Source organism: Notamacropus eugenii, chromosome 4, assembly GCF_028372415.1.
Source record: "Notamacropus eugenii isolate mMacEug1 chromosome 4, mMacEug1.pri_v2, whole genome shotgun sequence".
NCBI classification, from domain to species: Eukaryota; Metazoa; Chordata; class Mammalia; order Diprotodontia; family Macropodidae; genus Notamacropus; species Notamacropus eugenii.
In genome coordinates, this window is record NC_092875.1 from 360,442,074 (window position 1) to 360,464,374 (window position 22,301).

Below are 22,301 nucleotides of genomic sequence, written 5' to 3' on the forward strand. Positions count from 1 at the left end.
CACACACATACAAATATATGTATGTGTGTCTATATACATTGACATAGTCATATATGTGTACATGTATTCTCTGCTTCTGACTCTATGGACTACTCTTTTATGCCTGGTGCCATCTTACTCTAGAGCTTGCTTCTTACCTTGGAGTATCCATTTACTTCTCACATTGGAGAATGTCTTCTGGGGTCTCCATTTTAGGGATGGACCCAGAATGACCATCTTTCCTTCTCTGCCTAGCAGTGCTTCTGTACCTTCCCTTTCCCCTCCCATCTTTCTTCCCCTTTCCTCTGCTTTTCGGATTCCTTTGGTGTGTTGTCATGCTTGACTAGGTTATAAACTCCTTAAGTACAGGGACTTTCTTCTCTTTTTGGCTGTATCTTTATTCCTCATCCTTAGCACAGTGCCTAGCACTCAGTAAGCATTTGTCTGCTTGCCTGCCATATACCAACGTATATATTTTAGTTTTCATGAGTTCTCAAAATATTTCCATGAAAGAATGGATATCCTATTATAATGATTTAATTTGTACATTGCCTTTCCCTAAAAATGTTGTTTAATGGTATCGAAAGTTATTCCATTGGGTATTGTGCTTTATATGCAATATGGAATTACTTAAGAAAAGCTTTTCATCTTTTCACTGATATGAATAATTTCATTTAATGTTTCTTTGTTGACTATGAACATTTCCTCATCTATATACTCAACAAACAGACATTTATGTTGTTTTTTGTGTCTGTTACCTAGCTGTTTGTCCTTAAAATGGGAAATTGCTGCAGCTACAACTGTAGAAATATTTAAGTAGCAAGAACTAGAATGGAAATAGATTTAGTGTACCTCTTTTCAGTTGACCTCTTTTCAGTGTAATTTCTTCTTTGGACAATGCCAAAATGGAAGAGACTGTGAATGGGTAATGACTAATAAACTGAAGCCTGTCCATTTAAATGCCAATACATCACAGTATTAACACAACTATTGAAGGTTAAAATGTCTTTGCTTCCTTGCTACACTTTATTCTACAGCAACTTCTCTTTGAAGTATTTCAGCTCCTTCATATTGATTCTTTCTAATATGACAAGTGATTATAATAGAAGTTACAATCCACAACTCTTTTCTGACAATAATCATGAAACTGTGAACGGCATTTCTGCCTAATGGCAAGTTGCAGTGATTCAGTCAACATTTATTTCCTATGGGACAGTTAAAAGTGCAAATACAAATGAATTTATGAAACAGATGGACAAGACAGAATGTCAATGATGAGTTTTTAAAACGATGTGAAATGAATACCACAAATAAAGCCATTAAGACCTCAAAATAGGGACTATAAGATGGCTGCTCATGGCCAAAGCTAACAGGATGACCTGGATGAATGCAGCCTAACTAATTTGATTGCAAAAAACCAGTAGCTCCCATGTTTTGTGGTTGGTTTGGGCACCTCTTTCAGAAGCCAGGGTCCATTCAGCATTAGTCTCCATTATTTGTAGACTTCAAAAGTTATGGTAGCCTGCAGTGATCTAATTCATGACAATCAGTAGACTCAACTGGTGATAGCGTGGATAAAGTCTTTATTTCTCAGTGCTAATGTTTTGGGTCTTTTTATATATTTGTAAATGAAACAATAAACAAAAACCTAATGGAATTGTAAAATGAATAATAAAAATCTTACTCCAATATATGAAAAGAAGACTTTGACACACTTTTATAAATGCTTGCCCTGAATTTTTTTAAAGGAAGAATGAAATTAGAGCTAATTCCATTTCAGGTAATAATTTTCCAAGAAGAAATTGGGGTGTGTATGTAGATTTATAAGCCTTTTATAATTTTACAAGGCTGAACTCAGTTTTCAAGCTATACTTGATTCTAAAATTCTATTTTCAATAAAGAATTATTATCATACAAAAATGTATCCTAAAAGGATATTTGGAAACACTGGCATCTGTAGTCACAGTGCAACTGGGTAAAAAGATCTGGTAAAGAATTTCAGGGTAACTTTTGTGGTTCATTTTTTTCAGACACGTGAAGATAATTAGCCATCTGATTAGTATGCAAAGACTATGAGAGAAGAAGAAGTTACCAAGAGTCATATTAGGGCATATACATATTTGTTTTCATCCAAGAAAAGAAGGCAAAATAAATTGAAGAACTGATGAGACTGGCCAATTAGTGAGAATGCTCGCTCTTCTCTGGCATCTTTCCTGATCTTGGCCCATTTGTATTTCATGGAGCATACTTTATAGCTTTCTGATCCACTTAGCATGCATCTGATTCAATTTTAAAAGTATTAATCACCTAATAAGTGTCAAGTGCTGTGCTAGGGGATGCAAAGACAAAAGTAGCCCCTATTTTCAAGAGAATTATAGCCTTATCCCCTTTTCCTAAGGGAGGAAGGGTATATTTGCATATATGAGCAAATATAAAATGTCTACAGTGTCATTTCCAGGAGATAAAGGGATCAGAACTGGAGAATCTGGACAGGGGTTTTTGTAGTAAATGGCTCAAGTGGAACCTTTAAGGGAGCCTAGGGGTTTCAAGAGGCAGCAGGGACAAGGAAGAGTATTCCAGGCATGTGGCAAAGCCTATGCAAAACCATGGGGATGGAAATGAGATGCCATGTATGAAGAAGAGAAATTGGCTGGGAAGTTAGTGAGGGGGAGAATTCTGGATTCAGTCAGGAAAGAGAATGAAACCAGACTTTGAAAACACTAGAGTATTACTTTGCATTAGTTATCTTTGTGTTATAAGCTTCATAAGGACAAAGAACATGCCTTATTTAAAGTCTGTATCTCCTCTAGCACTGTGTTCTACATCCCTGTTGAGCTGCAGCACTGGACTGAATTGTGTGGTGCTTGTAATGGCTCAGTTCTCTACTTGCTATACTAAGACTATTTTCAGCAATGCCACTGAACTCTTATTATTGGAAAACAAAGCTTGAATAAAGCATCTGACCAGCCAAAATGTCTGGCTATCAGAAGGAGACAGGGCCTTTCACATTATCATTTAAGATTTCAGCTGGAGAAGAATTTCTTGGCTTGTTCATATGAAAAGATAATTTTATCAGTAATAATGTTTGGAACTAGAAGGGGTCAGTATAATTCAAGCCTCATATTACTGATGAGGAAACTGAGGACCAGGGAGGTAGAATGTCCCCACCCCCATCCTATAAGTTCAAATAGGAAGTGTTGGAGCCAGGAATCAAACTGAGATTGATGACTTTAAATTTCATGCTTTTAAAATTGCCCCCATTTTATTGTGTAACCTTGATGAACTTCATCAGATAATTTTATTTTGTTGGCAAGATAACTTCAAAGACAAGTGGATCTCTTCTTTCAGGTTTCCTGCTTTTATTTTGAGGCTGCTGCATTAGAATGTAGGCTAAGCACAGGCATCCCAGCTCTGAGGAGGTAACTTCAGGTTCAGTTCACAGAGCTTCCAGGCCTCTCCCAACACCTCTCACTGAAAGCATATTGATCTCTGTGCTTATGAATATGTATAGATGTGTCAGCATGTTTTTATGAGCATATGTTTCACTGTGATTTTCCTGCTTAAGCAGCAGAGAAATACACTGAGATGACTTCTCGGCACTCAAAGCAGTTAGGCTTGAGACTTTTTAAATACTTCTGATGTTATTCACAGAAGAAAACCATTTTTCTCTTGATACTGAAGCCCATTTCATCCCAAATGTGATATTGCAGGCTGCAGCTGAAGCAAGCAATCTCCCCAGTGGTGTTATTATATCAAGGCTTAATGGGGCTTCTCTACTTAATAGGAAAAAAAATGGAATCATAATATTGGACTGATGGGTGGCCATGCCTGAAGGTCTCAAGGTCCCTAAATAGAGATTCTAAAAAAACTCATACAATAGTATTTACACTAACATTAAATGCAATTATAATGAAGCAAGGAATCTCATAGCATAGAACCCAAGAGACTTTAGTCAAAAAGAAAGAAAATTAACCTTGTGTTTCTAAATGTGAGTGATACTTTTTAGGAAGAAGTTTTCCTCTGATGGGAAAAAGTTCTACTCCTTTCAGTCACTTACTATAGATAAAGTCAGTGGAAGTTTTCTTAAATTTGATAATTAATTAGAATGTAATAAATTAAGAGTTTAACCTCCCTGAAGACAGGGATTGTTTGATTTTTTTTTTCTCTATCTTCAGCATGGAATGTGGTATCTTACACAAAGGGATAGGAGCAGGTACTACAACTGTGATTCCCTTGGTATAGGGAAACTCTAGGTGATAAATCTCCATCAATAAGTATCAATATCTTTTCGGCAACTTAAAGAGCTGCCTAGAACATGGAGAGGAGGCTAGGTGACTTCCCTAAGCTAACACAATGTGCACCAGAAGTGAAATTTGAACCCTTATATAGGGCAGGTATTTAATAATAAAAATGACAATTATTAAATTTGCTTAGGATTGGATTAAATGATAAAGTCTTGGGGTGTATGCTCATTCTCAGTCTTTTAATTCTTTTTTAAAAAGTGAACCGATGAGTTAATGAAAGGCAGGATGGTATAGTGGTATAAAACGCTAGTCTTGCAGTTAAGAAAGACCTTTGTCTACCTTTTACTTCTGAGATATCCTTGCTACATGAGCATGGAAAGTCACTTTACCACTAAGTGTCCCCCAAATTCTCAAAGAGTGTAAGTTACAGCTAATTTTTAATAGGTAGAGGAAATTTTCATAAAAGGAATTCCCCCATAGAGATGAAAAAATCAGAGATCTGGACAGGAAAAAAAAAACATCATTGATTCTCAAAACTAAAATGGTGGGACAATTCAAAAGTTGTTGGGGGATATAATTTAAGGAATAAATAGATACTCTAGTGATATTGCTTAATTGGTTTTTGAGCTGTGTTTCCATGTAAGGAATGTATTTGCCCCCTCATCTATTTTGTTTATAAATAAATTTTAATGACATAATAACACAATATGATTGTGTTATTGCATTGTCACACAATAATACATATAATGCATGTGCTAGGTAGGTTTATATCAAAAGCTAGAATTAATAGGATAAATGTGTTTTGTTAATGGCATGCCAGGAATATTCATTTTGTGTTCCTATTTCAGCACTTTGCATCTGCTCCCCTGCCTGGTAACATCTCTAAGGAATAAGATGCCCTCCCAAGATCCCTTCTAAACTCACTAATGTTACTAACATGCCCTGATCGACACTACTTGCCTCAGCCAACTTTCCCCTCTGATTGAAGGGCTGGAGGGCAGGGCACCAAATTCCTCTCAATGACTTCTTTTATGGAGGGCAATCATTGGACTCAGCTCACTCCACTTTGCATCTGCTGCTTGGTCTGGTTTGCTATCCTTCCTTTCCTGCAGTTGTTTTATGTGTTGTCTCCCCCTTTAGATTGTTAACTCCTTGAGGGCAGTGACTTTCCTTTATTATTCGTATTCCTAGCACTTAGTACGGTACCTGGCACGCAGTAAGTTGTTTAATAAATGTTTATTGGATTAGATTGGATTGAACCTATTAAAAAAAAACTGAATAAGCCAGTGCTTCAATATTGATGGCATTTCTAGGGTTACACCACTGTAGTATTGTGACCAGGGCACTGGTCTTAGAGTCAAAAAAACCTGAGTTCAAATCCCACCTTAGATACTTACTAAATTTGTAAACTGGACATATCCTTTAACCTGTCTGGGCCTCATTTTCTTCATCTGTAAAATAAGGAGGTTGGACTTGAGGACCTCTAAGGTCTCTCCCAACTTGATAGCTCTGATTCTGTAAGCTATTCTATTCATGTTTCCCTACTAGAATCTTTCTGATGGTTTGATTTGGGTCAGAAACACACATGAATTATTTTTTCAAATCTTAATTACTAAGCAGTTTTGCTTTATTATTGGGCATGAATAATGAAAGTCTTTTTTGTTTCCCTTCTTTTAACTAGCAAGGTTAATTAAGCAAATGATTTACCATTAGGCTAAATAATGCATCTCATAAGTAGCTGAGACAAGGCATATTTATTTAATACCAGTAATATTTATTTTAAGAAGTCCCAAAGGTGTGAAGCAACTTGATAACTTACTTATCTCCTTTACTCTTGGAGATGCCAACCAACTTCTCAATGCCTCCAGCATCCCGTAAGGCCTTGGCATTCTCCATATTCTTAGTTATCACTTCATGCAGAGTACAGCAGATGGCAGTAACTGTGTCATCAGACATGGCCTTGCTGGCTGAATTGTTGCTGTTGTTTCCTCCGGGAAGCCGATGGACCAGGTCTCTCATGGCATACTTGCCTATGGGAAAGGAGGGAAAAGGTTGAGATGAAGCCAGAAGGAAAATGGTAGTGGTTGATGCTGGAAGAGGCAAGTTTAAGAAAACACAAAAGGCCAAAGATATTTTGTAAGTTTCACATCATGGCATATATTCATTAGGATCATTATAGATCATGTTAAAAGGATAGTTTTCTTATGTAAGGCAGAGATGCAACTATGAAAGAAAATCAGAGGAGAGTGAAACATATATATATAGACCAGTTTTAAAAAAACTTATTTTATGCCTTTGCACCTTTTCTGAAAGAGATGTAGAAAGGGAGCTGAAAATTACAAAGAGACCATCATGGAAATAGAAAAAAAAAGTGGCATATTCCCTAGTGAGACCTTTAGGGCAAAACAAAGGCTTTGAAGCTTGAAGTCAAAGATAAACAAGCGGGCAATCACAAAATTTATAGCTACAGTTTCTTTTGAGGAACTCTGGAGAAAGAAAGGGAATAAGTATTTACTAAGAACCTGTTACGTACCATGCACTGTGCCAAGTTCTTTACAAATATCTCATTTTGCAAATATTATTTCAGATTAATGACTGACATAAATCTTGTCCTTTCCAAGAATACAATGTTTTACATCAAGAATGGCTTACTTGACTAAGAAGAGTAGGTCAAAATTTATTAAAAGGATGGAATTATTTTGTTTTCAGCCTTTTAACAGTTAACTCACTGATGAATAAAATAATTCAACACACATTTATTAATTGTTTAATCCATGCAATGATGATGAGACATTCAAGATAAAAAAAAATGAATAGAACTCTCCATACCTTTGCGAGGCTAGTGATATTATTCTAGATTTTTCTAAGGAGGTACTATTGTTTTATGTGGCAGCATCAATGCATTTCCTACTGTATTTTTTCTTTAAGACTGCACATAAAGTTTATAAATGTCGTATGAAGCTGTAGGCCCATGGATTGTCCATTCCTACCCCATTTCTTTTGTCTTTCCTCACTTGACAAGTAGGATCAGGACTTCTCAGAAAACTATTCCCATGGTCTTTTAGTCAGCAGATAATTTCACATTTTTTTTTAAGTTAATGTAATCCTCTAGGTAGTAGAGAGCAACAGAACAGTTTTAAACTAATGCCAGAAGCCATTAAAAAAAGTATTTGGGAAATCGTCCGAGAGATTGACAGATTTTTCAGTGCTTGCTATTTCCTATGTGACATACACGAGCGCTACAGAATGAAGCAGGTTGAGAGGACATGGGGATTTGTTTGTAGCTAAAGCTAAAGTAGCATGAAGATAGAATGAGTATCCAATGACATGGAGTGACCAGAGAGACATCCATGCTCAAAAACATCCTTTTCATTAGCCTACCATGGTCCTTGAAATTCTTATATTTTTCAGTTCTTTAGGTCCTTATTCAAATAAAAATGCTATCAAGTCATCAAAAACATTAATCCATTAGCCACTAACATTCCAGGTAGAATTATGTAGTTGGATTATTTTGCCAATTACCTAGAAAGGATGGGTGAAAATGAAGAAGAGTTCACAGGAAAAGGAGCAGAAGATGAGAAAGCAGACTTCAGTTTGGTGCCTGCAGGCCCTGAAGACCAGGGAATCGTGAGAGGTCAAAGTGCCATGCAAAGCATTATTAAAAAAAGGAGGAGGACAGGGCGATGGCTTGAAGATTTAGAATCAGGAACTCTGAGTTCAGGCCTGAAAAATGACTAGCTATGTTATTATTGTTAAGCCACTTAAACTCTCCAGAGCCTCTGTTTTCTCCTCTGTAAAATGGGAGTAATAGGATCTGTTTCACCTTCATCACATGACTGTTGTGAGGAACGTGTCATGAATCTCAACAAACTGTATAAATATATGTTCTTGGTGTTGAATGAAGGTAATGGAGGACTCTGGAAGTTCTTATTTACTACATAATTTTGGCCTATGTCATAATAGTATGCCATTATGTAATTTACTATGTAATTAGATCATTTATTATCTCGTTATTATGTAATAATAGTAAGAGTTAGCATGTATATAGCACTTACTCTGTACCAGATGTTATGCTCAGCACTTTACAATTATTATCTCACTTGATCCTCACAATAACCGGGAGAGGGAGGGCCCATTATTATAGACACTTTACAGATGAAGAAACTGAGGCAAACAGATGTTATGACTTGCCTAGAGTCATTCAGTTAGTAGGTACCTGGGGCAGGATTTGAATTTGCACCTTTCTAAATCCAGGCCCAGTTCTCTCTCCCTGGAATGTCCTAGCTGCCTCTATAGAGCTCAGAGAAAATACCCAGAATCATGGGATCATAAAACTGGAAATGGAAGAACTCTCAGAGGTCATCTAGGCCTTATCTAACAAATGAGGAAATGGAAGCTCATGGACTTGCCCTGGGTCACATGGTTATAAAGTATTGGAGGTAGAATTAAAACTCAGATCCTCTGTAGGCTAGTTCTTTACCCACTGAACCTATCCCTCATAAATAGATTCTTCCGAAAAAGAATCATAATGGGAATAGAAAGGAGAGGCTATGTATAGTAAAGAAATTTTAGTTTCACTGTTCAGTTCTGATTAGATTTATTCAATTTATTTATTATCAGATGAAATAATCAGTATTATTATTATTATTAAGAGGAGGACTTATGGCTTCAATTGGTTTATACAATAATCTCTTCATATATTTGGAAGACTAGTATGGCAGAATAATAGAAAGTCCATTGGACCTGGAGTTAGGACCCGGTTTTAAGACCTGACACTGCCACTTACTAGCTAGGCATACCTTCAACAGTTCACTTAATCTTTCTCAGACTCGGTCTTTTATTCATTAAAATGTGAATTATAACACTTCCTGACCTCACAGTGTTGTGAGGCTCAATGAGAATGTGGAAAGGTTTCACAGGCTTAATGGACTATCATATGAAACATTTAGGGTCTTGCTATTTGTTAAGAAATAAACAGTAATGTTGTTTGGATACTTTAAAAATCTCCAACACAATCTGTATAAAATATTGTAAATAAGAGCACCTCTCATAATTCATTACATTTACTTATTCACTACAAAATAGAACCGTGTTCTCTAGCATGTTAAGCTACTTGCACATGTGTGTCCTGTCTTGTCCTGCTGGGTTCCTGAAGGAGGTGCCAAAGGCACAAATGCTTTGGCAGTTTCTACCAAGCTGGAATGACTGAATATAATGCTGGCAAGAGACTATATCTGGTATCTAAGAAGCCCAGCCTCAATAAGTTAGTATAGAGGGCAGGCTGGGCATTAAGTGATATATTCTTTGGTCATTAATATGCAGGAAACACTGACCATTTAACAAATGTGATTCAAATCATGTTTACTGTCTTTTTTTGTACGGGACACTTGGGCTAGGTATTGGAGTATATCAGATGAAATAATCAGTAAGTCCAGCCATCACAAGGCATTTAAAAGTATACATCTACCAGGTGCCAGGCCCTGTGCTAGGCATAAGGAATACAAAAATAATACAGGATAATACATGATTTCAAGGAGCTTATATTCCAGTGGGGAGGCAATAGAGCAGATTCCCTGTTCTCAAGTATTAGAGGAGAAAGGACATCTGTACTAATTTTATAAAACATATCAGAATGTGGTAAATGTGTAAGAGGGATGAAGAGAGGGATGCGAGATCACTTCCAACTAGGGGATCATCAGCGAAAGTCTTTAAGGAGGGGGCATCTCAATCAATCACTCAACATTTACTAAGGGCCTACTAAGTGCCAGGCGCTGTGCTAAACCCTGGGGATACAGAAAGAGACAAATGACAGTTTCAACTCTCAAGGAACTTAACAATATAAAGGGAAGGACAACATGCAAACAAATTTATACAAAGCAAGCTATACAGAAGATAAATAGGCAGTAATTAAGAGAGAGAAGGCAATAGAATTAAGAGGGGTTGGGGAAGACTTCCAATAAAGGAAGGGATTTTGGTTGGGACTTAAAGGAAGCCAGGGAGGTCAGTGAGAGCAGTCAAGGAGGGAGAGCTTTCCAGGCCTTTGGAACAGCCAGAGAAAATTCCCAGAGGTGGATTATCTTGTCTTGTTCCTGGAACTGCCAGGAGGTCAGTGTCATTGGACTTAAAAGCATATTTTGGAAAATAAGGTATGGAATAGTAGGAAGGGGCTAGGTTATGAAGAGCTTTAAATGCCAAAGAGAGCATTTTGTATGTGCTCCTGGAGGCCTTAGGGAGCCCCTGGAGTTTATTGGGTGGGGGAGTGACATCTGAATTACATTTTAAAGGACAGGATTTCTACAAATGAAAGGGAAGGCATTCCAGGCATGAAGGATGAAAAGCCTAGGGAAAAGTGAGTTGTTTATTTCAGCTGGGCAAAGTGGAAGGATATAGTAGAGGTGTAAAGGAAAGCTGTCACCAAATTGTAAATCTTAATGTCACGCAAAGGAGAATTAATTTTATTTGGTAGGCAATAGGGAGCCATTGAGGCATTCTGAGCAGAAGAGTGATCCCTCTAGTGTTAGCATATCTTGATTTTGTTTTCAGCAAGTTCTGTAATTTGGTCTTATTTTCTGTCATCTCTTTCAAGGATGCATTTGCAATTTTAGTTGAGAAAAAAGTGAATCAAAAGTGGCCATATACCTATTATCCACAGTAAAAATCAGTCACAGTTTTAGAGCTGAAAGGGTTCTAAGAGGCATCATTTAGTTCCTTTTACAGATGAGGAAGCAGAAGGGAAGACAGCTTAAGTACTCACAAGTAGCATCAGAGGAAGAACTAAGATCCTGGTCTCTTGATGCCCTGTTTAGTACCACTAGGTCACTGGTATTAGTTACTGAACCAACAAAGGCTTCTTCCTTAACAAGGAACTTCAAGCATCAAGACTGTTTTCACTCAAACGTTGTTTCACACCCTCCAGAGCTTACATTATAAGGTCATCACACATGTCAAGGTCATGTGAGCTAAGAATGACATGGTCTTTTTGTTGTATCGTTAATGCATTCAATATTATTAATCCTGACTTTCTCCTTTCAACCTATCAGGCTAAATCCTCCAGCACTGAGATCATTCCTTCTATTGAGATCACAGATTCACTCTTAGTTGCTCAGCTAGTTTCACTGCAGTCACGTCCTCCCACCTGCAGCTTCTAATTCTGTCCTTTCAATTTGGTTATGGAATTAAGCAAATGACAATCTACTAGCAATGGTGGCTTTTTTAAAAAAGATTTTTTTAATGGAATTGGGGCAGTGCCAAAGCTACTTCTCTCTGTTTTTCTTCTTTCCTCAGTCATATTCTGTTAGCTCTTAAACAGTTGTTTTGGAACTTGACATCTTATACCTAATGAGATAGAATCCTATACTGCTCAGTGTGTGTGTGTGTGTGTGTGTGTGTGTGTGTGTGTGTGTGTGTGTGTGTGTGTGTGTGTGTGTCTGGGGAGGGGGAGAGGGGAGAGGTGGAACAAAGGGAGAGCACCAGAAGGAGCTGCTCTAGTCAGGTATGACAGCCTTAAGACACACAACTATCTTCTTTTGGTTCTGGCTTTGCTTAGCTAGTCTATTTTAGCCATACTGCATCTGACAGGAGATGCTGATGTCAAAACCACTGATAAGGGAGAGACTGAAGAGATTCATTCAGTGTATGATAGCAAGGAAGTGGGAAACACAAAAGCCTTAGCTGAAAGCCTCAGAGTGGAATCTATTTCTTTTCACTGACACCACTTAGAAGAGTTTAGAGAAGACACTTGATGCAGGGAGACTCCACTGAGCCCTCTAGTTTATCTATTTATCATTAATTAAATCAGACATGACTCTGGCCAAGACACTCTTTTTGTGAAACTCAGCGTACTCGGAGGAGATGTTATCACTTCCACAATTCTCTCAATCTACTTCAAGATGACAGTTTTGAGTTATAAGGGAATTGGATGATTGAAGTTCTCTTTTGTCTTTTTTCCCCTTGGTTGCTGTTGCCAGGGGAGAAGATAATATTAGGCAGGAGATGGGGTGGGAGGGAGAAGATGAGGAGGTTCAAAACACTTGCTGAAGTTAACTGGTTAATTATGTGAATTTCTGTGACTTTTTGTGGCCAAAACGTAAGGTGATGAATGAGAATAGCTTATAGACACTAGTTATTTGTGAAAAAAACATGAATTCTGGTGCCATACTTTATATGTTTCTATTTCATTTGTCTGCACATCTCTTCCAATGCTATCTTCATTATATTGGACATATGTCTGCTTAGTATTTCTTTTACATAAATATCTTATATAAATGGAGGTTTAACAATAAATAATAATGATAATGATGATCAGGTATCAGAAAAATTATCTTACAGAAAAAAGAGACATATTTTGTTTTAAGGGGGAAGGAAAAGCTAGGAAAAGTGAGTAAACATTTCAGAGATGCATATGTAGGCAGGATATAAGGAAAACCTGGCTAGCAGCGATCTTCAAAAGAAGCTAAAGCTCAGATAAAAGAGGTTTTTTTTTATGGGTTATGGTGGCAGGTTTATTTTATATTTTCATGATGCTGGATGCAGGTTTTCTGTTTGAACTTTTATTTTTTCAGGAAAGAATAAAAGGTAAATGTACACAATTTTCAAATGTATGTAAAGCCTTTAACAAAGACAGGAGAGAAAACACATAGCTGAGTGTCACATGTGGACAATGGAATAACCAGACTAACACAGTTTATGGAAGATTTTGATTGGAAAACAGCTGAGACAATTTTAGCACAATCCCCTTAAGTTAGTTTCTTAATGCCCATCTTCCCTCTCACTTCTGAGAAAATGTCAATATTCATACGCCTTATCCTTTGGTATTATTTCTTGTTATATCCATTCTTTTGAAATGTTTCAATGGATCAAAAATCAGTCAAATCAACAAAAAGTATAAAGAGAAGTTCTATATTTACTAAAGTAGGGATTTCTAGGAAATCAACTAAACTGAGGTGCTGGGGGAAACAAGTATGAAAGGCACATTTGAGAAGAGACATTAGAAATTTTTATATTGGGTGGGGGAGTTCCACTTCTATGACTTTCACCAGTGTGGAGGTTTCCCACTGTAAAAATTGCTTCCACTGGCACACATTGGCAGCTCGTCTATAATTTATAGTCTTAGAGAGTTGCCTGGGGGCACTGAGAGGTTGTTAATTTTCCAGTATGTAGGATTTCACAGTAGGATTAGAATCCAGATCTTTCTGATTCTGAATCTGGCCAGCTGTCCACTGCACTGTGCTTGACCTGTCTCTGTAGCTACATATATATATATTTAATAATAGGTAACATTTATGTAGAGCTTCAAGGTTTGCAAAGCGCTTTACAAATATTATCCCATTTTACTCTCATAACAACTCTGGGAGGCAGATAATATTTTACCCCCATTTTACAGATGAAGAAATTGAGGCTGAAAGGTTAAATGAATTAGGGTCACACAGTTAGGAAGTTTTTTAGGTAAGATTTGAACTCAGGTATTCCAGATTCCAGGTCCATCACTCTATCCACTGTACCAACTATCCATCTATATTCACACACATATGTAAATACATATGATGTATGTTATACATGTCCATGTGTATATATGTATATACACATAGTATGAATTTATTGTTAAGTCATTTTTCATTTGTCCGACTCTTACTGAAGTGATTTGCCATTTCCTTTTTGAGATGAGGAAACTGAGGTAAACAGGGTTATGAGGCTTGCCCAGGGTCATTTGCCCATGTAATTAGTAAGTGTTTGAGACCAAATTTGGACTCAGGAAGATCAGTCTTCCTGAGTCCAAGCCCAGCACCATGTCACCTAGTTGCCCATATTGTATGTATGTATGTATGTATATATGTATGTATATACATCTATACAATAATGTATATGTACATAAGAAATTTTAAACAAAAATAGAGGTGTATATTACATATGAGCAGAGTTTATTTACTCACACTACAATAAGAACTAGTGGTCCTTATCTATATGGACACAAAGAAGATTTAAGCACCCACTAACCAACTGAAATAGAATTATGCCAAATAGGATTACTGAATACAGTCTCTCTTCCTCTAAAGGGATATTATTCTAAAATTAAATGACATCATCTTGTCTGTCAACATGGAAGGCAAAAAAACCCAAACCAAACACCATTTTTTTTCAAAACTCTGGTATCTCATAAGGAGGAGTCCTGGGAATTCACTAAGCAGTTGAATGCCAGTTCAACGTTAAGAAATTCTCACAATTCTAAAAGCTGCAAAAATGGATTAAAGTAGTGAATGGTAATATGAACAAGAAATTTCCTGAGCTATGTGTATAAATATATACTTCTATAAAATAATTCTAAAAATAAAAAATAACTTTAGCTAATTTTAGCTGTTTTTGTGAAGCACCTCTGTGAACAAGAAATAAATTGATTTTTGAGTAGTATTGAATATGAGCACAGCACCTCATTTGATACATTTTAAGAGGATTTAAATAATTTGATTAAATACTAAGTATGACAGACAAAAATAATAATCTCATTTCATTGCCCAATTTTAGTGGAAAAGAAATGAGTGAAAAATTTAAGCTTGCTGAATCTAGCTTGAGGGCAAAATCATAGGAAAGAAATTACTTTTAGGGCAAAATTTCTAGCTGGAGAATGTCCCAAGACACTTCTCTTATGGTGATATTTTCAGCAAGAAAATGGTGCAGCATATTGGAGATAGGACTGGGTCAGTATTTTCATAGGAAATGCTTATTTTCAGGAATGAGAACTGAAAAGGGCTCCCTGACCCTAAGTTATTGGACAGAGCATGACAGTGACATCTTGGTTAATCAAAGTCACTTGGAAGTCAACGAACATTTTGTACTCTTTTGCTGCTGGCTCAGTTTCCTTGACCCCCATATCTTTTTTTTTTTTCCTTTTCTTTTCCCTTTTTGTTTTGTGTTATGACCAGAAATTGTATATCTCTTTGAGACTTCTCTGAGAAGGGCTGAAAAGCCCTATCCCAATATCTAGCACATGTTACTTTATATAAATCATTCCTAACAATAGATTTCATTGGTATTTCCATGAAGTAAATAAGTGTCTGAGTGTGTGTGTGTGTGTGTGTGTATGTGTGTGCATTCTACTCCTGCATGAACACAAGAATAAAAATGGGGTAAATAATATTACCAAGATCTTTTATATCTTTTCTGATATATAGAGAGTAGAGAATAAATGGTGATGGAGAGGCAGGATATGCTAGACTTCTGTTGCATGCAGACTGATCTTGTATCCAATAGTTCCTAAACATTGCCTTCCACCTTTATTAAAGGATTTTTTTTTTGCATAATTTAGTTATACTCAGCAAGTTTCCTTCCTTCAGGATGTAGTTTCTATCCTATATTAAAAAAGATCTGCTTTCCTGATAAGGAAACTAAAGCAATTAGCAGTAACACAGTTGGCCTCCTGGAGAGTGGCCATTTGCCCCTGCCGTAGGTCATCTCAGTGATAGGAATACTTCACTGTGAGATATGTGTCAGCATGGATCTATCACCAGGAAAATGGCTCTTGCAGAGATAACAGAATCAGACAGCAATGTTCACTTTCTTGCCCTAGAGACAGAACTTCCTCTTTGTAGCAAATGTGGGAATCCTCAGATATTGATTTAACTCAGGGGGCATGTTTAAATCAATATGAATTAAGAACTATTTTTAAATGGTAGGACTTTGGGTTGTAGAGTGCTGGGTTAGCATTGTAATAATCACAATACTGCAAGGAGAGCTTGGTTCTGTAGGAAGATAATAAAATCAGAAGAATAAGTATTAAAATCATAATTCTTCCCCTCCACCTTAGAGTTATAGAATTTTTACAAGGTGTTTATGTTTCATTTAAATTCCAACTAACAGAATTAAGAACCCAATAATGAATAAAGGTGGTGGTTGTGTGTGTGTCTGGGGGGCGGATTAGAGGGAAGGGAGGTTGGTTTCACAGTCACAAAAACCTATATCTAGGCCCAAGTACTACTTTGGATATATACTGGCTATGTAATCCAGGGAAAGTCATGTGACTTCACAGGATATTCGGTGACTTTCTGAGATGATGGGGGTACAGAAGAGGTGACCGATGACACTATGCGAGAGAATTTCCTCACTGAAAATTCTCTACACTCTAATGAAATCCTAGATCTGGACCTCCTGATACCAAAGAATAGACAATGAACTTATAAAGCATTTAGTAATTTAAAAAGTTATTTTCACTTGCATTATATAATCTTATAGGAACACATAATAAAATATATATAGATCAGGAGAATTTCTGTGTAATGTTCTATGTTTGAAGAATGCAAATAAATTTAAAACATTATTCCTCCCTTCCTCCCCTCACTATCCAAAATTGTGCTTTTGCTGAGAAGGTCTCACTTGAAAAATTAAAATTTTAAACTTAAATTTTATTTTTTTATTCAGAATTTAATGAACACCAAAAAGGAGAACATTTTCATATACAAAGTAAAACAGAAAAAGATGACTGTATGTGGAAACAAATCTCAAGTTTAAATTATTCACTAGCTGTGGAATTAACTTTAACTTCTCTGAAGATCTTTGAAGCCAAAGGTTATTTCACTGTATCGTTGTGCCTAGCACAGTGCATGGCACAGGGTGTGTGTGTTTGTCTTTCATTGCTGAAGAAGACCATGCCATCAGAGAAATGAGGACATGACTTGCACTTGACTTTGTTTTGAGTGAGGGAGAGCTGTGCAGGTCACCAGCCTCACTTCTCCTCCAGAGTCATCTGAATCCAGTGACCAGATATTCATCAGGATGACTGGAGATGACCCAGGATGAGGCAGTTGGGGTTAAGTGACTTGCCCAAGGTCACACAGCTAGTGAGTGTCAAGTGTCTGAGGTGAGATTTAAACTCAGGTCTCCTGACTCCTGAACTGGTGCTCTATCCACTGCAACACCTAGCTGCCCCTTGGCACAGGGTAGTTGAATGTTCGTTTATTTGTGAGTACAGGCCTAATAATATTATGCTGCCCATTTCAGAGGGTTGTTATAAAGTGATTTGTAAATGATAAAGTACTAAATGTATTATTATCTATGATTGACACAGAGATTACATGAAGGGAATGGGTAGGAAGGGAGAAAGAGAGAGAAAGAAGGGGCGATGAATAGAGAGACAGGGGAAGGAGAGAGAGTAGGGAAGAGAGAGACAGAGAGAAAAAGGGAGAGTGAGGGAGAAAGGAGAGACAGAGGGGTGGATCTGGGGGGAGGAGGGGGAGGAGGGAAGAAGGGAGGGAGGGAGAGAGAGGGAGAGAGAGAGAGAGAGAGAGAGAGAGAGAGAGACAAGCTGGTGCTCAGGAGGAAAACTGGGAAAAATCAAGCTACTAGGCTTTAAAGAGAAGTTAAGGACTATAAAAAGGTTTTTTTGAATCATTCAGAAACTTTTTGATTTAAATGTTAGTATAATATAATAAAAAAATGCTACCTTGATTATTGAAAAAGGGGAGGTTGGAAACAACTGGGTCATGTGTTTCTAGAGGTGGTTATTGGCATGAATACCTACACTATTCACCAATAAAAGCACTTGGTTGTGTTGGACCGGCTTATCTCCATAGATACCTCTCTTATTGTGGTAAAGTTATAATGAAATATAATCAATAGCAAAGGAAAGCCTGATCAAGAAGATCCCCAATATGTCAGTAGGAAGCCCTGTTTCTCATGTTCAAGGTAAACACTTCCTGACTATTTTGACTATACCCCAGAGATGCTAGAGGCTGATAAAAGCTTATCTGCTTTTGCCTTATTTTGGCCAGAACCAGGTTTCCATAGGACTTTTTGGCTGCCTGCCTTCTGGGTATCCTTATCCCTCTCCCACTCGAATGTGGACTTGATTCCTGGGACCCCGTGGTCTGATAGGTTAAACTCTTGCTTTAAAGACTTTGCCCAGAACCAGGCCACCCCATTCCTTTTAGCTCCTTTACACGTGTTGTCCTCCTAAAATAATATAAGCTCCATGAAGCTGGGATTCTCTTTATCTGTATTCTCAGCATTTAGCACTGTGTAAGCAATTAAATGTGCTTCCTTCTCCAACGCCATTTCCTTTCCTCCTTCTTTCCAAAAAATATCAGAAAGAGGCTGTGGTTTAGGAGAACACATTCTGAAGTTTTCTTTAAAAAACTCAGTTAGAAGCACTTGACTTCTACCTTCCACGTAATTTACATTTGTGCTAAGTCTGAATGAGTCTCAACAGCCAGCAGGAAGATCCAACATAAGTCTCCTAACAGAAGACGGGGATAGGATGGCTGCCTCCGCCCCTGCAGGTAACTTATCTCTGTGACAGTCTGCTCTCTCATAAACACTAAGTTACACTGATGGAAAATCCATCGCCTCTGGGAAGACTGCTTCTCAGCAGTGTCACCTTCAAAAATGAACAAATGCCATGGGCTGGCTCCAGCATCAGCCAACTTTGACTACTGGTATGTGTGCTGGGGTACGACTAATCAGAATGAGTATGGTGATATCTACAAGGATAACTTTGAGATACTGTCAGGTAGCTTGACATAGCATAGTAAGTATTATTTTATTGCTGAGGTCACAATGTGCCCAGCCATGTGTATAACACAGGGGAAAAAATCTTAAGAGTTTTATTGACATCAAGGAATCTTACTCTTATTGTAGCAGGCAAATATAAAAAGGACCTTCTCAGTTCACATCACCCTTCTTTAAAAATGGTTAGGAAATTGTGGCATTACTCAGAAAGAATAAAACACTGACTCTTGGCTTTGGAACTAATGGTGGAGCTTGTTGTACTTAGGTATAAAGCAGAATAATTCCATTTATTAGCAAAATATCTATTACATAAAATCAAATGTTCATAGGGAAGCCAGTTTTTTCATTGACATAGTGCCTAGTCAAATGTGTTCCAACATCTTTACTGGAAAGCAGAAGAGAAGAACTCAGCCACGGTTAGAGTAAGCCTAGAGAAGCTAAGGCATATCTAGGGTTACCCACTGGCTCTGTTTTTGCTCATACAAACATGGACAAGGCTGTGCTAGTGAGGGAGGGGAAAAAAGACTGGGCATAGCAACCTGGGACTCCTGAGAAAACGTAGATGCCACGCTGCTCCTCAGCATGGGCATTTTTTATATGTCTCTTCTCTCTTTTCAGAATTTATCACTATCTCAATTGATACTCTCTCTCTTCCTTATTCTCCATTTTATTCCCTCTTTGCTTATGCCTTTTCAGGGTCCACAAATACCAACTTTCTCTCTAAAGCTGGAATTCTTAACCATTTATGTGTCATGGACTCCAGTGGCAGCCTGAAAGATTGCATGGAGGTAGGATTCAGGGTAAGGTCAGGAAATAGCTGGTAGTCCAGCTTGGCTGGATTGTAAACTGGGTAAAGGAGGGAGGTATAATGTAAAATGAGACTGAAAAGAGCCTGAAATCAGATTGTGGAAAGAGTTATTATTCTGTCCTGGAGGTCTAGTATTGAGCCTAAATCAAGAAACCACTGAATGTTTTTTGAGCAGGAGAGTAACATGGCTACACTTAATCATAACGAAGAATCTTTTGGTAACTAAAAGATGAGAGACAGGCAAAAGGAGAGAGAAAGAAAGCAGAGAGGCTAGTTAAAATGCTATTTTAATAATCTAGGAAAGAAAAATAGACCCCTTCTCAGAATAATGCATAAAATACATAGGATTACAGAAGGAAACCAGTCATATCAAGGTAGAGAAGGAATTTTTTACACACTCAAGTTCACAGATCTCATGAAAGCTATGGGATCCATGGAGCCCAGATTAAGGAATTCCTGCTCTATAAGCACACAGGATGTTGTCTATCTGTCAGTATGTGATGGTCACTTGCGGGATTCAAGTATAGAAACAACAAATCAAAGCAGTTAAGTGCATGTACTAGGTACTAACGGTAGAAAGATATATATATATATGTAAAATGACATAGTGCCTATGCTTAAGGAGCTCAAAGACTAATGGGGCAGTGGGAGGAGGAATCTAACACATACACACAAATACGTATACTGCAGAAAGTGGGAGGTGGTAAAGGAATGATCCAATGCCTTATTTCACTCCACTTTGCATTATGCATGTATCAATAGTTGGAGGATCCAACTATGAGCTAGGCCTTGAAAGATGAGAAGGAATTCAGCAGTTGAATGAGAGGAGGGAATGCATTTTAACCATGAGGGACAGCATACAAAATTGCATGAAGGTAGGATTCAGGGTAAGGTCAGGAAATAGCTGGTACCTGAACTTGGCTAGAGTGTAAACTGCGTAAAAAAGGGAGGCATAATGTAAAACAAAACTGGAAAGAGCCTGAAATCAGATTGTGGAAGGCCTTCAATAACAGGCTAAGGAATCATTATTCTATCCTAGAGGTCTAGTATTGAGTCTAAATCAAGAAACCACTGAATGTTTTTTGAGCATGAGAGTGACATGGCTACATTTAATCATAACAAAGAGTATTTAGGCCACTGGGTAAAAGATGAGAGAAGGGAGGAAAAAAAGATGAGAGCCAAGTAAAAGGAGAGAGACAGAAGGCAGAGAGACAGTTAAAAGACTATTTCAAGAATCTAGGAAAGAAAAGTTAAGGATTTGACTGTTGTGGTGCCTTTGTATGGAGGGAAGAGACAGGTATGAGAGATACTGTGAAGGTAGTAGGTCATATGGTGTTGAGAGGAAAGAGTCTTCTTGAGGGCAAGGACTGTCTTGTATCTCTTTTTCTATTCCAATTGCTTAGTGCTGTGACTTGCACATAGTAAGGAGTTTAATTGATTGATTGATGACTTTTTAATTCTAAGTGACTCAGAGAGTAGTGGTCTCAATCAGCATAAATAATGATGACTTTCACTAAATAATTTAATTTTCTTTTGAGACCTACTTATATGTCTCTCATAAATATCCACTGAATAGTGAAGACAGTTAAAATAACATGGTATAGAAAAAAGAGGATGGCACTTGGAATAAGACCTGGGTTCCTATATTTAATAGTTCTATGACCCTGGGCAAGTCACTTAACTTCTTTGAGATTCAGTTTGTTCATCAGTCAAATGGATATGATACATATATGACAGGCCTCAGAGAGCTTCTGAGAGTAAACAGCTTTATAAATCTTGAAGTGCTCTATAAGTAAGTTGTTATTATAGCTCACTGGTTCTCTATATATTCAGGAACCGAGAATCTGAGCAACAAAAATCTTTTATAAGTCCTTATTGGGAAAACGGAATTTTTATCATCAAGAAAAACCTGAAAATAAAGTTCCAAATTCTGTCTAGCTCCTCTCTACTGAGTTATTCTCATGAATTCCAAAAGGATTAATTATGCTTCTTTTCATTAATGCATAGTTAGTAGTCTATGACACTCCCAGGAAACAAGCAAAATATCAGTTTTAATCCTGAAAATTAAAGACTACTTAGACACAACACAAAGGCTACTAAATAGAATGATAATTTTCTGACCAAAGACAGAAGAAAAAAGGGCAACTTTTTACAGCAGCAGTTTTAAAAACTACTTGTTTCTGGACCTCTTTTCACTCTTTAAAATTAATGAGGACCCCTAAAGATCTCTCATTTAGGTGGTTATATCTAACAACATTTTACCATGTTAGAAATTAAAATGTCTTAGCATTATTATGAAAACAGTTCTGATTTTGCAGATCCCTGAAAAGAGGAGAGAGACAGCCAGAGGCCTCTGGACTATACTTTGAGAATGTGTACTTATGGAATTTGAAAACTGAAGATTAGAGATTCTGTCTACAGGAATAAAAGCATTTCTTTTTCTCTTGTGTTTAAGTGGCAAAGGATGCAGGAGAGATAAGAGAAATGAATGAGAAGAGTTTGCTCATTTCTCAAGTATTTAAAGGACTGTCATAGATGAAGGGATTGGATATGTTCTGTTGGCCTTATGAGGCACAGAAAACTTCCTAACAATTGCAGCTATGTGAAAGTAAATGGGCTGTCTTTGAAGGTAAGGCAGTCCACCCCACTTGAGGTCTTCAAAGTCTGGGTATGTTGTAAAGAAGATTTCTGTTTAGGTACCAGTTAGACTAGATGGCTTCTGAGATGGTGTTGTATCTGATTTTTTAACAGAGAAGGAATGATCTAAGGAATTGTTC

At 37.3% G+C, this 22,301-nt stretch overlaps 1 protein-coding gene across 4 annotated transcripts in view; it reads right to left on the minus strand.

The window, feature by feature from the left end:
• CTNND2 (catenin delta 2) overlaps positions 1–22,301 on the minus strand; it is a 1,167,955-nt gene that overhangs the window by 64,578 nt on the left and 1,081,076 nt on the right. For all 4 annotated transcript variants that reach the window (XM_072605431.1, XM_072605432.1, XM_072605429.1 and 1 more), the window contains one exon: positions 6,043–6,253. In XM_072605431.1, the coding sequence (XP_072461532.1) occupies positions 6,043–6,253 (211 nt within the window). The remainder of the gene's footprint in view (positions 1–6,042; positions 6,254–22,301) is intronic.